General features: G+C 43.0%; 1 protein-coding gene across 2 annotated transcripts in view; it reads left to right on the top strand.

The window, feature by feature from the left end:
- Positions 1–8,420, top strand: part of LOC150054464 (beta-microseminoprotein-like) — a 32,567-nt gene extending 24,147 nt beyond the window's left edge. For both annotated transcript variants that reach the window (XM_090347040.1, XM_090347039.1), the window contains 3 exons: positions 2,712–2,814; positions 4,358–4,463; positions 8,155–8,420. In XM_090347040.1, coding sequence (XP_090203166.1) covers positions 2,748–2,814; positions 4,358–4,463; positions 8,155–8,284 — 303 coding nt within the window. In that variant the 5' untranslated portion in view covers positions 2,712–2,747 and the 3' untranslated portion in view covers positions 8,285–8,420. The remainder of the gene's footprint in view (positions 1–2,711; positions 2,815–4,357; positions 4,464–8,154) is intronic.
- The last annotated feature ends 7,708 nt before the right edge of the window (positions 8,421–16,128 follow it).

Raw genomic sequence — 16,128 nt, forward strand, 5'->3', positions numbered from 1 at the left:
TCCTCACTATGGGGATAATGAAGAACAATCCTGAGCTTAAGTGGGGTTGGGTTTATAAAGACAAAACTACATGCAGGTGGTCAGGCAGAGTCTGCTTAAGCAAGAAGCAAGCAAGCAAGCAATTGCAAAAGCAGAATTTTGCAGTTTGTCTTGCAATTTTGTGTAACACAAACATTTTCTTCAGGGCACCCAGACCTTGTTTATTTTAGTGCAACTAGAAGGCTAAATACCATAGAATCATTTCTTTCCCTGAGTCATTTCAAAATAGCCTTTAGGTTCCTTTGGCTCTTGCAGTTTTAATCCTTGACTCCCTGGTTCCTCATTCCTCATTCCTCTGGGGTAATGTTTAAACATGTGAATGAATTTGAAGAGGATGCAAACAAGTAGCAAATTCAAGCAAGAAACTAGTTAACCAGATGAATGAAATAAAGAAGGAAGTGCAGGATACAGAAAAGGGATTCATTTCAGGTATAGAAACGTGGGAGGAATACAGTATTTAAAACTGAAAGCCCCAATGGTTCAAGTAAAAGAAACAGAATTGAAAGCTCAGCTAGTAGAATAGAACAAGTTGAAAATAGAATATCAAGGGCTGAAGATAAAGCAGAATCAGATCAAACAAAATTCCAATACATGAAAAGGCAGAAGATACAAATGAAGTTTACAAGACCTCAAAGATCCAGTCTACAAATCATATATATATAGATAAAGGAGATGGTATGATAAAGTATTGATAACTTAGTAAAATAATGGCAGAAAATGTCCATAACATCAAGTCATGTATGTGAAGCAGGCTTAGAACGCCAAACAGACGTGATCAGAAAAGAAACATGACTAGACATATTATGGTGTAAATACTAAATATTAAATATATAGAATGGAGAATATTGAAACCAAGAGAGACAACAAGTCACTTACAATGATAAGGCATTAGAATAACAGCAGATTTATTGAGACAAACTCCAAATGGAAGGAGCATATGTAAGCCTGCTGCCAACCTAGAGTAATGAAAAACATAACTGAGGGAGAAAAAAACCTTCCACTATAAACAAAAGCAAGAGGTGTTTATAACTACTAGATCAGTACTGCAAAAGATACTAAGAAACCCTACCACAGAAGAAAAAAGCAAAACAACACAGGAAAAAATAAGGGAAGAATAAACATTAGATTAGCAAAAAATAAAAGCAATTGCCACAAAAACAATAAAATGACAAGAAATAGGAAATACATTCCAACACATCGAATGTTAATCTTTCTAATCAAATGACACAGATAATGCCTACAATAAACACATCTCTCTGACAAAGACAAATATAGATAAGGATCTAAGCAAATGGATGCCAAAGAAGTAAGAGCAGCTATACTTACATCTGACAAAACAGGGTTCAAAATAAATCAGTCTGAAGAGACAAAGGCCACTTCACATTAACAACGTGAATTCATTCAAATATATGCACCCAAAAGTACCCTATTTCATTAAATGAACACTTCTGGACTTACAAGCATTGATGGATCACAGTAATACAATAATAACAGAGGCTCACCAATAGATAGATCCTCCAAACAAAAATATCAATAGAGTCTAGTACCAGTGGCTCAGTCCTGTAATCCTAGCTACTCAGGAGGCTGAGATCTTAGGATCACAGGTCAAAGCCAGTCTGGGCAAGTCGTGAGATTCTTATCTCCATTTAACCATCAGTAAACTGGAAGTGATGCTGTGGCTCAAAGTGGTAGAGTGCTAGCCTTGAGCTGAAGAGCTCAGGTACCCTACCTAAGTCCAGAGTTCAAGCCCTACTCTGACAAAAAAAAAAAGCCAATAGAGAAATCTCAGAATTAAGTGACTCTACAGATCACATGGACTAGCAGACACCTACATTGTTTCATGTGGATATCACACAACACAAATGCCTGTGAGCAGTCCACAGGGCGTTTTCCAACACAGGTCTCTCTCTAGAACACTCCCACTGTACTTGAACTCCCACTGTACTAAAAACTCTCACTGTAATTGAATTAAACTCTAACTCAACAGCAAGACATACTATAGAAAGTATTCAAGCTGACCACCACATGGTTGAATGACAAGTGCATCCTTGAAGAAATAAAGGGAACAGTCAGAAAAGTTCTTCAAATCCAATAAAAATGAAAATACAACTTAGTCTACAGTAAAGAGCACATGATCATTATTAGTCTGAGATTATTTCTTTCAGGACAGAGCTTGGTACTTGGGGGCTTGTCCTTGCTAAACTGCTCCTTTACCATTTGATCCAGGTTTCCAACACTGCTTTGGTTCTTTTTGTGTGTGGGCGGGGGGGAGGGGAGCAGTTCTGGGGCTTGAACTGGGCCTGGGCACTGTCCCTGAGCTCTTCAGCTCAAGGTTACCACACTACCCTTGAGCCAAGCCCTACTTCCCCTTTTCTAGAGGTTAATTGGAGAGTCCCAGGTTCTTTTGTGTCCAAGCTGGCTTTGAACCTTGATCCTCAAATGTCAGCCTTCTAAGTAGCTAGGATTACAGGCATGAGCCACTGGGCCCAACTACTGCTTTGGTTCTTGGCAGGATTTTTCAAACTATTCTCCCAAAGCTGACTTGTTCCATGATTTCTTTTTTCTGTTGCTACTGTTTTTCGTTTGTGATCTGTGCAGAGTAATATCTGAATAATATCAATAATATCTGGATCACTCATCAGTCTCTACTCCAACTTTTCTTTCCATTCCAGAAAGTTCTTCTGATCCTTGTGATCCTTGCCATCTTTATGACTTCATGTAATGCACAGTGCTATTTTATACCCAAAGATGTATCTGTAATGCCACATTATGGCGGTAAGTCCTCACTTTTCACTGTGAATTATTTTAGGAACTGTAAACAGATTAAACCAGTAGGGCTCTTGGCCCTTGAGGAGGGCAGGGGAAATATAGAAATGGCATAAAGTAAAGGACTTCAATTATCCAACCTGTAAGGTCATCTCAATTCTATTATGAGTAATGCCTAGAGAGCTTTTAAAACTTACCAGTGCTAAGGTTACCTCTAAGACTCAAGGTATCAGACTTTCTGGGCTTGGAGCCATTAATTTAAAAGCTCCTTGAATGAAAAGCTTCTTGAAGAACTCTCCCGTCATGCAATTTGGGTTGAGAACCCTTTACCCCAAACCAAGGCTCAAGCTTTAATGTGCTCAAGCTCCTGTCCAAGTGCAGCTTCTGATGAGCCAATCTGAAAGCAGCTAAGGAAGATCCAGGTGTGTCAGTCCTTCTAGCATCCACGGGCCTGCATGGAGCCAAGGCAGCATTCTCACCGAGAATTAACATGTCAGTCACTGGGGAGTCTCTTAGAAATATGGCCATGTGAGCCCCACACATAAGGATTCAGATCTCATTGTTTAGGACTCACACATAGAAGTTTCTCATTGATCATTTTATTTATTGCATGTATCATTTTTAAATTAATTTTTTACTATGATTATAAAGGTGGTGTAGAGGGGTTACAATTATATGTCATGTAACGAATATATTTATTCTTAAACAATGTCACCCCTTCCCCCTACTCCCAGTTTTGATCATTTTGATACTGGAGATTGACATTGGGGAATACTAAACACTTACTCCACCTCTGAGCTGTACTCATTTCATGTCTGCACCCAGGACTGAGAGACACTTCCTTGCAAATAAGAGGAAGTGGAGGAATCTACCCAATTAAAAGGGAGTGCTCTATTTTTTTTCCCCAGTCCTGGGCTTGAGCTCAGGGCCTGAGCACTGTCCTTGGACTTTCTGCAGGCTAGAGCTCTACCACTTAAACCTCAGCACCACTTCCAGCTTCTTTTTCTCTATGTATGTGGTGCCGAGGAATTGAACCCAGGTCTTTGTGCATGCTAGGCAAGCACTCTACCACTAAGCCAAACTTCCGGCCCCTCTATTTATTTTTGAAATACAATCTCAAGGATTCAAGCCTGCTGTTAAAAAAAATTATCAAGCTGGTCACTGATGGCTCATTCCTGTAATCCTAGCAACTCAGGAAGCTGAGGTCTGAGGAAAGTGGATCAAAGCCAGCTCAGGCAGAAAGTCCATGAGACTCATCTCCAATTAACACCCCTCCCCTCAAAAAAGCCAGAAGTAGAGCTGTGACTCAAGTGGTAAAGACACTAGCCTTGGACACAAAAGCTCAGGGACAATGCCTCGACTCTGAGTTCACATCCTAGGACTGGTACAAAATTAAAAAAAAATTACCAATGGGATGGACTGTATTGGGATTCAACCAGGGTGAATATAAACATATTTTCACGATACCTGTAAAGTTATTTATTTTCCTGTGGTAGGCTCTGGCCTCAATTCTTGTAGCATGACTGCTGTTGATGCCTGTGTGTTGTTTCAGAATGCAGAGAGGAAGATGGAACCAGTCATGAACTGAATTCAAGTTGGGAGACAGAGAAATGTGAGAAGTGTTTTTGCATACCAAGTGGAATTCAGTGCTGCAATAAGTAAGTCTCAGGCCAGTGGTACCAAGCAGAGAGGGTGACAGAACTAGCTATTTCTAAAGTCCATTTGCCCTCTCTCGAAATCCTCTCTTCAGTTTTTCTTTCTTTCTTTCTTTCTTCTTCTTTTTTTTTTTTTAAATCAGTTATGGGACTTGGACTCTGGGCCTGGGCGCTGTCCTTGAGCTCTTCAGCCTTACCCCTTGATCCACAGATCCACTTCCAATTTTCTAGTGGTTAATTGGAGATAAGAGTCTTACATTCTTTAGTACCTGGCTCTTTTTCATTCTGAAGCAGGGTCTATGTTATCTAAACTGGTCTTGAACACCTGGGTTCAAGTGATCCTTGAAAGGAGCTTGACTATAGGTGTATGCTAGGCTAGGTTTTCTTGCTAGACAAGTGCTCTATCACTTGACACGCATAGCCAGGTTGTTTTTTGTTTTTTGTTTTGGTTTTTTTTTGGTGTTTTTCGTAGGTTATTTTTTTTTTCAGATAGGGTCTCAGGTCTCATTTGTATGCCCAGGCTAGCCTTAAAGCAAAATCTTCCTAGCCATGCCTCTGGCACAGCTTATTTCTTGAGATGGGGTTTAGTTGAGGTTTTTTTGTTTTTTTTTTTTGCCAGTTCTGGGCTTGAGCTCAGGGCCTGAGCACTGTCCTTGGACTTTCTCAAGGCTAGAGCTCTACCACTTGAGCCTCAGCACCACTTTCGGCTTTTTTCTATATATGTGGTACCGAGGAATCGAACCCGGGTCTTCATGCATGCAAGGCAAGCACTTTAACCACTAGGCCAAACTCCCGGCCCCTTAGTTGAGTTTTTGACTGGACTGGCTTCAAACCATGACTCACCTGACTGTTCCATGAGTCATTGGGCTTATAGGCATGAGCCTATAAGAGGCTATGTTTTAGAGTAGTGTAGACCCACAGTGAAAATGAGCAAGGTAGAGACAACTTTCATTACGCACACACACACACACACACACACACACACACACACACACACACACACACATCTGGATTTCCAGTCACATACCTAGCCTTTCCTCTTATCAGCATCCCTGCTTCAGGGCACATAGCATAATAGGGAATGAATCCACATTGCTCTGTAGTGTTACTGTCCACACACAAGCAGAGTACACACAAGCATTCACTCTTAATGTTGGGGATGGGGGTCCGGGTGTGGGGATAGTTTTCCATAGAATTCCTTTGAATATGTAAATACAAATTTTCCATAGTAAGCACTAGGCATATGGCTCTGTGGCATGAAGTTTGCTCCTGTCATTGGGTAGCCATCATTGTCATGACTCATCCTCAGAGGCTTCCCATCTTGTGAAACTAAAACTATGGTGCTGCAGCAGCCTGATGGATGGTTTGCACTGGTGGTCCTACTTACGTGGGAGCTGAAAGCAGGAGCTTCCAGAAATCAAGGCTTCATGAGATCAAGGCCAGTGTCTGGACAGCATAGTGAGAATCCTACCTCAATAATCTCAAAAACCAGACAAACAGGGACCGAGAGTTTTGCCTAGTGGTAGAGTGCTTGCCTAGCATGCATGAAGACCACAGTTCGATTCCTCGGTACAGGAAATATCTGAGCACAGGCAGAAGGGTTAAGAGGTAAACTCTGACCCGCTGTGTGTCTTGTTGCTTTACTATCCTCATGGTAGCTCAGAGGTTATATAGGTGTTGTGGAAGGGGTAGAAGGGGTCTGTGAACAGGTGGGACACAGTACCTGAAGATACATCTCAAACTCTATATCTCCCTGTCACTCAGCCTTGGTGTAAAATGTTTTGTGAGGACAGGATGGTTTTATTCTTGTTTTGGCTCTGCTGGGGTTGTGGTTCAGGGCCCCCACTTACTGGCAAGTGCTCTGCCACTGAGCTCCATCCCCAGGTAAGCAGGAGTGGTTTGGGGACAGCAACACTGTATAGTGTAGCATTTCCCAAACTTGCCTTTCAGAGGAGTGAGCATGTAACAAGTCGGAGTGTCAAGTGCTACCAGGTTTAAATGTCCAGGGTTCTGCCCACAATGATCAGATCAGAGAAGGAAGGGTGGGCTGCCTGGAGACTTGTTGGGTGGGCTGCCTGGAGGGGGGTCGTAGCTTTTACATTGGCCCGGCACAAATCGATTTTGATTTTTGTGTTTCTGGGTGTTTGACTAGCTACTGGCACCTGGTTCTGTAATTAAATCACAGTATTGTCTTTTTGCCTGTGACTCTTTCATTTATCATATTTTCAAGATACATCACAGTGAACGTGATAATATTAATTCCTTTCCTTTCCAGAAGACTATATCATGTGATTTTTGAGGCCATGTTGATCCATTAATTTGTTGATGGATATGTGGGTTGCTTTACTTTTGGACTATTAAGAAAGAAAATTTTCAGGGCCAACAGTTTGGCCTTTAGTGGTAGAGTGCTTGCCTAGCATGAATGAAGACCCAGGTTCGATTCCTCTGTACTACATACTTAGAAAAGCTGGAAGTGGTGCTGTGGCTCAAGTGGCAGAGTGCTAGCCTTGAGTAAAGCCCAAGTACAGTGCTCAGGCCCTCAGTTCAAGCCCCATGACTGGCAAAAAAAAGGAAAGAAAATTTACAATACCACTGCCAGCTAAACTATAACATTTTATTCTATTTTTTTGTTTCATTTCTGCACCTTTTCTTCTAGACAATAGATATCAAACTTTACATTGCAATATTTTGGTCTGATTTCTTTTCATTTAATATTCATTCTATTCCATCTCATCAAAATTCTTCAAAGTATTATGTACTTCAACTAGTAAGTTAACTATTAAGTAGTCTTAAACTAATCAAAATCTAAGAGCCAATGACACAAGTCCAGGGTTTGCTTGTACTTACAGAACACTATTCCCATGAATCTATGCTGTGAGCATTCTTCTGGCTTCAGGGCCCAGTCCCTAGTTGGCCACGAGCAGACTTCCTTTCCTGTCCCGCCAAGGGCTGAAAATTCAGGTGTTTTGAGAGCCAGACAGAGGACAGAAGAGTGGTACTGGCCTAGAACAGCTTTGGAAAAGGCACTGAAATGTCCTTTGTTACATATAAGCCAATAAATCTTTCTTTGGAAAAAAAATCATGGCAAAGGGCACCAGAATGGCTGCTTCTGTACACTTGGGGCAGAACAATTTACACCCAGAGCCTGTGGATGGCATCAAGGAGAAAGGAACCCTAAAATCCCTGTTTCATTGAATGCATGGGTAGATTTTTCCCATTTCCATCAACTTCTCCCTGGGCTCCTTGCCCTGGCCTGGGGTGTGTCATTCTTCTGTTGGTTGAATTAGCTTCTCTTCTAAAGAGCATGGGCTGGGACAACCTTTCCCCTCCCACTTCTAACAGCATTAGTGAGATCACTTGACTACTTTTTGACCAGGAAGGCTGGGAAGGTCCTGTCTAGAAAAAGTTCCCAGTACCAGAGTAGCCCAGCCCTCTCCCTGGCTCTGTTAGAACTGCCTCCCTGCTGTGTATATGGGAATGCAGAATGGATGGTAGGGATGGTCTGGTATCACGCTATGCTACACACAGGTCCAGACACTTGGAGGTCATGTGTTCAGGCTGTTTACTATAAGGCTGGTGAGGGGCACCTCTGCCTGCTGGCCTGTGGGCTGCTTTCTGTATAGAGTTGTCTAGGAAGAGGGAGTGAGGTGGTGGGTGTCCTTTCTCTTCTTAACAGGTCTTGTTTCAATGGCAGAGTTCCTGTGCCTGTGCATTATGACAAAAGCAAGTGCAAGAAAATCTTCCATCAAGAGAACTGCACATATAGCGTGGTGGAGCGAGATGATCCAGAAAAGAAATGTGTTGTTCATAGCTGGGTACTGTAATGGGCTTGTGCTCAGAGCCCCCAACTCCCAGCTGAGGGAGTCTTGGATCCCTTAGACTAGCCTCCTTGTTTTCCTATAGTCTGATTGCACACCCCTACCTACTAATAAAAGCAAACAACCTTTGAACCATCCTGAACATTTGTAAATTTTAAAGTTACCAGTCTTGCATTGATGTAATGTACATTCTAGAACCTATAAATCTTTCTAAAAGACAAAAATAGATACATATGAAAGTAGATGTATTTGTCTTCCTCTCCAATAGTTATGTGTCCTCTCCCAGGAGACAAAAGTGATCTCTTATGTCCTTCTTTCTTTCTGATGTCTGGTGAAAATATCTTCAAGGGGCTGGGAGTGTGGCCTTGTGGTAGAGTGCTTATCTAGCATGCACAAAACCCTGGGTTCGATTCCTTAGTAGCACATACACAGAAAGGGTCAGAAGTGGTGCTTTGGCTCAAATGGTAGAGCACTAGGCTTGAGAAAGTTCAAGAACAGTGCCAAGGCCCTAAGTTCAAGCCCATGGCTGGCAAAAATGGAAGGAAGGATGGAAGGAAGGAAAGAAGGAAGAAAGGAAGGAAGGAAGGGAGGAGGGAGGGAGAGAGGGGGGAAGGAGGGAGGGAGGGAAGAAAGAAGAGAGGGAGGGAGGGAGGGAGGGAGGGAAAAAAAGAAGAAAATGTCTTCAAGATGAAATTGTATCCATTGAGATGCTTGTGGTTGGTTACTGTTCCTTCCTCTTCCTCAGGGAATGTTCTCTCTGCTGTGACCCCTAAACTATGTATTTGCTTAAGTTTAGAGGTCAGAGCAGGATAGCTTGAAAAAAAAATGCCCCTTAAACCCCCATATAGCCTGACAGGAACCTGACAGATGAGGGTTCTGCCTGTGGTGGGGGATTGGCCTGGCTAGCAGGCTCCAATTGTCATTTCTAAGAGCTGCTTTCTCCAGGCTGAGTGATGGAGCAGGGCCTAGATATGGGTATAAGACATACCACAGACAAACACAGCTGTCTGCTACAAAGTCAGTGGGTAAGCGATTTCCCATGCCCTCAACCCTATGTGTTTAAATTATATGTATGAGCCCTTTTGATAAAGCTTACATTACTTATACAAATGCGGATTTCATTGTTATACTTCCACACGTTTACAAGATTCTAATCTAGACACAAAGAAATGCTTGACCTGATAGCTCATTTATCCTGACCTAATCATCATACATTAAATATATGTATTGAAAGGTAACACTACCTGATAAATATATACAATAACTATTTGGTGATTAGGACTTTGGGGAAACAGAGTCATGTAAGGCAAGGTTGTCCTGATGCACACAGCCATTATGAGACACTCAGTGTTTGCACACTCTCTGCCATGCAATGACTCACTAGGCCCAATCAGTCACAAACTTCATGAGACCGTCCTCGGGGAAAATGGAATTTGTAAATATTCAGAAGTTCAGATACCAGGATCCTTTATGTCACAGAGGTCTAAATTTAGTACTTTCCACATCTTTCTATTTTGCATGTAAAATGGCTGAGCACAATCCTAATTACCATCTCTGTATTAACACTGATTAGGGATTGGTTTCAGGACTTCAGTTGAACAATATCCAAACTTATGTTCCTTGATTCCTCTGTTACATTCAATCAGATCTATATTATTTTATTTTCATTTTTTGTCTGGCTAATGAAGATCTATATTTTTATCTTATTTTTCTTTTGGAAACAAAGTTTATAAAAACTGGATGAGGTATAATGTTTTTACTTGTTTAGTAACTACCTTATTCTCTATTGAGTAGAGGAAGAAGCCACACAAAACTCTAAAATGATTTTAATGTTTAGAATTCCTTACAGTGAAAAATTCACCAATGAGGGAAATAAGTCTGAAGACTTGAATCTGTCTCCTTTCACAAAGATTTTTCCCACAAATGTTTTAGGCTTTCAGCAACAGTGAGAAGAAAGGACCAGGGCCACATAGGATCCTTCTCTCCCACCCTCCTTCTGGCTGGATCCTAAGCCAGGATGCCACAGCGTCACCGCTTCATTATTATCACTGCATCTTCATCACCCACTGTCTGGAGTTGACTTTAGAGTTCACGCTTGGCGATGTGAACCCTACAGGATAGGACAAATGTACAAACGACATAGATTTACCTTGGTAATATCCGTAGATTCACTTCCCTAAAATAATTGTGTTCTTACAGTTAGACCAAAAGAGGATACTCTTAAGAGAGAATCATAAAATAATACACATACTGAACAAACGCCAAGATGTGGAAACAAAAAACTTTTAGTTTTTTATAATTCAGCTTTATTTATCTCCTATACTGGGTATTCACATGCATATCTTTGGGAGGGTGAAGGGAAAGAGCACAGAACTTGAGGGCAAATGGGTGAAATTTGCACCAGTGGAGCTCTCTGGACATGGATGAAAGTGAACTGAAAAGGTGGGTCATTCAGTAACATACACAGGATTTTCCCATGTCATTCTGTGGCTTACGGTCTCATTTTGTTTTAGTGCTGAATTGTATTGAGGTACTACACATTTATCCACTCATCCACTGATGGGAATCTTCCACCTATTGATTGGCTATTTCTGATTTCTGGCAGTGATGAACAAAACTGCAATTGACCCTGTATTCAGGCTTAGGCGTGGATATAAGTTTCCATATCTGACAGATGTGGCTCAAGGTGGTAGAACACTTGTCTAACAGGCGCAAGGCCCTAGATCCACATCACCAGGACCACCAAAAATGGAGGAAGAAAAGAGAGATGACAAAGATGACCACTTGGTAAGTCCCAAGGCATGCAGTGTGAGTGCTAGGCATGTGTGGTAAGCTGTGTCTAGGTGTGCTAAAGAATGTCTAAGGTATCAGCTGGATGCATTTGGCTCCTGTTCCCAGCTACTCAGGGGGCTGCTGAGATTTTAGTTTGAAGATTGAGATGATCAAAGCCAGCCTGGGGTGGCAGGGATTGTGGTCTAGTGGTAGTGTGCTTACCTAGTATACAAGAATCCCTGGGTTCAATTCCCCAGTAACACATACACAGAAAAAGCTGGAAGTGGTGCTGTGGCTCAAGTGGGAAAGCACTAGCTTTGAGAAAACTCAAGGATATTGCTCAGGCCCCAAGTTCAAGCGCCAGGACTGGAAAAAAAAAAGCCAGCCTGAAACTCCAACTCACCTCCAATTAAACATTAAAAAAAAAATGGAGGTGTAGCTCAAGTGACAGAGCACCTTTTCAGCAAGTGCAAAGCTCTGAGTTCAATTATTATCCCCTCAAAAGTGAGAGGGTAAAAAGAAACAAATGTTTTCAACAGATTTGGGGGGACCCCAAGGAGTATAGTACAGCTGCTGGATTATATGATAAAAATGTTTAGATTTTTCTTATGTGTTTAGGTTTTTAGAAAGCTGCCAGACAGTATTCTGAAATGCCTGCATCATTTTGCATTCTATAAGCAATGAACTAGATTTTCTGTCATTCCACATCATCACTGGCATTTCGAATTTTAGTGTTGTGGGTTGTATACATCACAATCCACTGGATAATATATTCTCATTGATGATTTAATTTCCATTTTCCTAATGATATGTAAGAAGCAGCATTGAACTTTGTTTTCTGTGCTGGTCCTGGGGACTTAATTCAGCCCCTGCACTATCTCTACACTTTTTTTGCTCAAGGCTAACAGTCTGTCTACTGCTTAAGCCACAGCTCTACTTCTGGCTTTCTGGGGATAAGGGTCTCATGGCCTTTGAACCTCTATTGTTATATCTCAGCCTCTTGAGTAGCTAGAATTACAAGCATTAGAATGGCACCTATCTTTTGAAAATGTGGAACCAATTTTATTTATTCCTTAGCTCAAGGTCCCACCATGTCTACAGATTACCTTTCAGACTGCATGTAAAACTTTCCCTCTTTGCAGATGACATGATTCTGTATTTAAAGAATCCTGTAGACTCTACTCCCAAGCTCCTTGAGCTGATTCAAAACTTTGGAAAGGTAGCAGGGTATAAAATTAACCCTCAAAAATCAACTGCCTTTCTCTACGCCAACAGTGAGAGGAATGAGGCAACAATCAGGAAAGCAACTCCTTTTGTGTGGGGCACGTCACATCAAGGGTAAAAGGCCTACCTCATGGCCCCGTGCTCACTTCCTGGTTTTGGAGATCCAACCTGCCTGTCTCCTGGTTGGGAGGTTTGGCTATGGTTTGTGATGTAAAATAAGGCTACCTCGAACCCATGGATTGGCCTTGCCTCCCCTCTCTGACCGCCCAGGACTGGCAAAAAAAAAAAAAGAAATGCAAATCAGCCGGGAGTTTGGCCTCGTGGTAGAGTGCTTGCCTAGCATGCACGAAGACCCGGGTTCGATTCCTTGGTACCACATACTTAGAAAAAGCCGGACGTGGTGCTGAGGCTCAAGTGGTAGAGCTCTAGCCTTGAGAAAGTCCAAGGACAGTGCTCTGAGCTTAAGCCCAGGACTGGCAAAAAAAAATGCAAATCAAAACAACTCTAAGATTCCACCTCACTCCAGTTAGAATGGCCAGGATCAAGAAAACTAATAACAACATGCTGGAGGGGATGTGGCCAGGAGGGATCACTACTACACTGTTGGTGGGAGTGCAAAGTCGTTCAACCACTATGGAAAACAGTATGGCAGTTTCTCAAAAGACTAAACATAGAGCTCCCCTATGACCCACTACTAGGCATTTACCCAATCATCCAGAAACAAGGACATACTAAATCCACTAGCACAACGATGTTCATTGCAGCACTATTTACCATAGCAAAGATATGGAACCAACCCAGATGTCCCTCAGTTGATGAGTGGATCAACAATATGTGGTATTTGTACACAATGGAATTCTATGCTGCTGTCAGAAAGAATGGCATTGCCCCATTTGTTAGGAAATGGACAAACTTAGAAAAAAAAATCATGTTAAGTGAAGTAAGCCAGACTCAAAGGAACTTAGGCTCAATGGTTTCCCTCATTTGTCATAATCAGTAGAAACCTTGGGCTCTCCTAGCAGAGATTTGCAATAGAACAAAACCTAGATACATAAGGCCATATAGGATGATGCTAAATGAAAGGACCTCTAGGATATAGAAACAAAAGGCATATAATGAGTGATTGTTGTCCTTAATGTACTATGTCATCTCTCATCTCTTTTGCTGTCCCTTGGTTATCTCATTTTGTTACAGTATCTCACTTTGTTATCTGCTATATTGGATATATTTGTATTTGATTATTTGAAATTGGATAGGGAAGGGGGGAAAACAAGATGAGGGGTGTGTGTGGGGGAGAGGGAAATGGGACCAAGACATGATAAAGGGTATCAATGTATGTGAATTAATGCACCTTCTATATGGCGAATATAATGCAACCCTTGTATTAATTACAATAAAAATATATGGAAAAAAAAGAAAAGCGGAGCTCAGATATTGATTATCCCCTGAAGTCTACTGTATTTACTGTCTTCTGAGGCACTACCCCCATCACACAGTGGAACCGTAACAATTTCATTTTTACATAATCATGCCTTGCTAAACTACAAGCTCTTTAATGGGGGAGGCACAAGTGACTGACTTGTCTCACCCAGGGCAGTGTGGCTCACACTGGTGAGGATCACGGTTCAAAGCCAGCGCAGGCAGGAAAGGTCCGTGAGACTTTGTCTCCAGCAATTCACCAAAAGGCCAGAAATGGAGGTAAAGCGCCAGCCTTGGGCCAAAAAGCTTGCGCCAAAATGCCAAGAGATCTGGGAGATTTTGAATTCAGGAGGTAATCCCAACCCTTGTCATATGTGAGACAGTTCAGGACCGCCCCGGGCCTCGAGGGCGGGAGGGGGGCGCAGCCTGGCCCAGGGGCTCAGAGGCCACTCTGCGCTCGCCACCCTCGGGGGCCCGGCCAGCCGGCATAGGCAGGAGCTGTAGAGCGTGGGGTGCGGCCTGGCGACTCCGGCCGAGCAGCGGGTGGGGCGGCCGCGGCGCCCTCACTGGCTTCTGGTCCGCTTGGCGCCCACCCTAAGCAGCCGGGAACCGTGCGCGTCCTGCAGGGCCTCCGCCTCTGGTACCGAAGGGACGCAGCCAGCTCCCGCCCTTTGTGACACCGTCCACCAATCGCTCGCCGGCACTTCTGGGGTCCTCCAATCAGAGGCGGTGGGGCGGGACCTGAGCGCGGCGCCGGCCGTGAGTCGCTCCAGCCCTGGAGCTTTGGATTTGGCGCTCCCTATGGAGGTGGTGGATGCCTAGGCACAAAAGAAATAAGAACAGAAGACTGCCCTTGGTGGGCAGTGCAGGGCCTGGGCCGTGGACGCAGCCTGCTTCTCTTTATCCCTGGGTACATGGAGCTCAGGGCACAGCCCAGGAGCGAGTTCCCAGAATGCTTGGCGGCACCTGGTGGTTTTCCTGCGGTGCCGAAATTGGAGCACAGTGAAAGTAATAGGCGTGTGTGTGTGTGCGCGTGCGCGCGTGTGTGTGTGTGCGTGCACGCGTGTGTGTGCGCGCGCGCGCGTGTGTGTGTGTGTGGTCAGTCAGGATTTTCCGATCTGATACACAGGTAAGTGAAGGCAGCGGTTAGAACCCCGGTAGTTGGTGCTCGCAGCATACCTTCTCAGCAAGCCATTGCCTCTTTAGTGTCTTTGATAACTAACAAAGGAGATAATCGAGGTCACAAAACCTCAGGAAATTTCACTGGCCTCTTGCCCACAATGTTTTTCATTTCTGTTGTACAGAGAGATTACAGTTAGGTAAGCTGAGTAACGAGTACCTTTCCTTTCCCTCCCTCTCTCCCAGTCCTTCCCGCCTGTCCCCACCCATTCGTTGTATAGTTCACTTTCCACAGTGGCCAGTGATCACCATTGCTCTACTTTACGCCTTTTCGGCAAACTGTGCCACACCCCCACAAAGACCATGCGTAAAGAAAACAGAAACTACAAAGAAAAGACCTCTTGCTTCCCTATCTTGGAGTTCATTTTGATACATATCGATATAGATATAATATAAAGAGTCACATAGATACTTTTTGGGTTTCTCTCTCTGAGTATCCTCTTTAGTCTCACTGTGTATGAGTGTCCTGTAGATCATATCTCCCTTTTAATTTTTTAATTGCAATTATTTTATTGTTTAGTTAGTCATGGGGCTTGTACTTGGGCACTGTCCTTGAGCAAAAAAGCTCAAGGACATTTTGAGCCACAGTGCCACTTCCAGTTTTTTTTTTTTTAAAGGAGTGTTGTTTTTTTTTTTTTTTTTTTTTTTTTTGCCAGTCCTGGGCTTGAGCTCAGGGCCTGAGCACTGTCCTTGGACTTTCTCAAGGCTAGAGCTCTACCATTTGAGCCTCAGCACCACTTCCGGCTTTTTTCTGTGTATGTGGTACCAAGGAATCGAACCCCGGTCTTGATGCATGCTATGGAAGCACTTTAACCACTAGGCCAAACTCCCGGCCCCACTTCCAGTTTTTGAGTGGTTACTTGGAAATAAGAGTCTCACAGGGACTTTTTCTGCCAGGGCTGGATTAGAAACATGATTCTTCCATCTCAGCCTTCTGAGTGTACAGGTGTGAGCCACCAGCACCCAGTCCTGGTGTTTTTGAGATTTAACTTCTGCATATGAGTGAAATTATATGCTCTTAGTCTCTTTTGAGTTTAACTTGCCTCATTAAACATGATTTGTTCTAGATCTATCCATTTCCCTGCAAGTGACATAATATTCTAATGGCTATGTCAAATTCCATTGTGAATAGGTTCCATATTTTGGGGGGTCCACTAATCTATTGTTGTTTCCATATCTTGGGTAATATGAATAGTGCAGCAATGAACATAGATGTGCAAGTGTATGCTGGCTCGTGGTGTTCTGGGAGAAGCCCC

Source organism: Megascapheus bottae, chromosome 15, assembly GCF_031878675.1.
Source record: "Megascapheus bottae isolate mThoBot1 chromosome 15, mThoBot2.hap1, whole genome shotgun sequence".
NCBI classification, from domain to species: domain Eukaryota; kingdom Metazoa; phylum Chordata; class Mammalia; order Rodentia; family Geomyidae; genus Megascapheus; species Megascapheus bottae.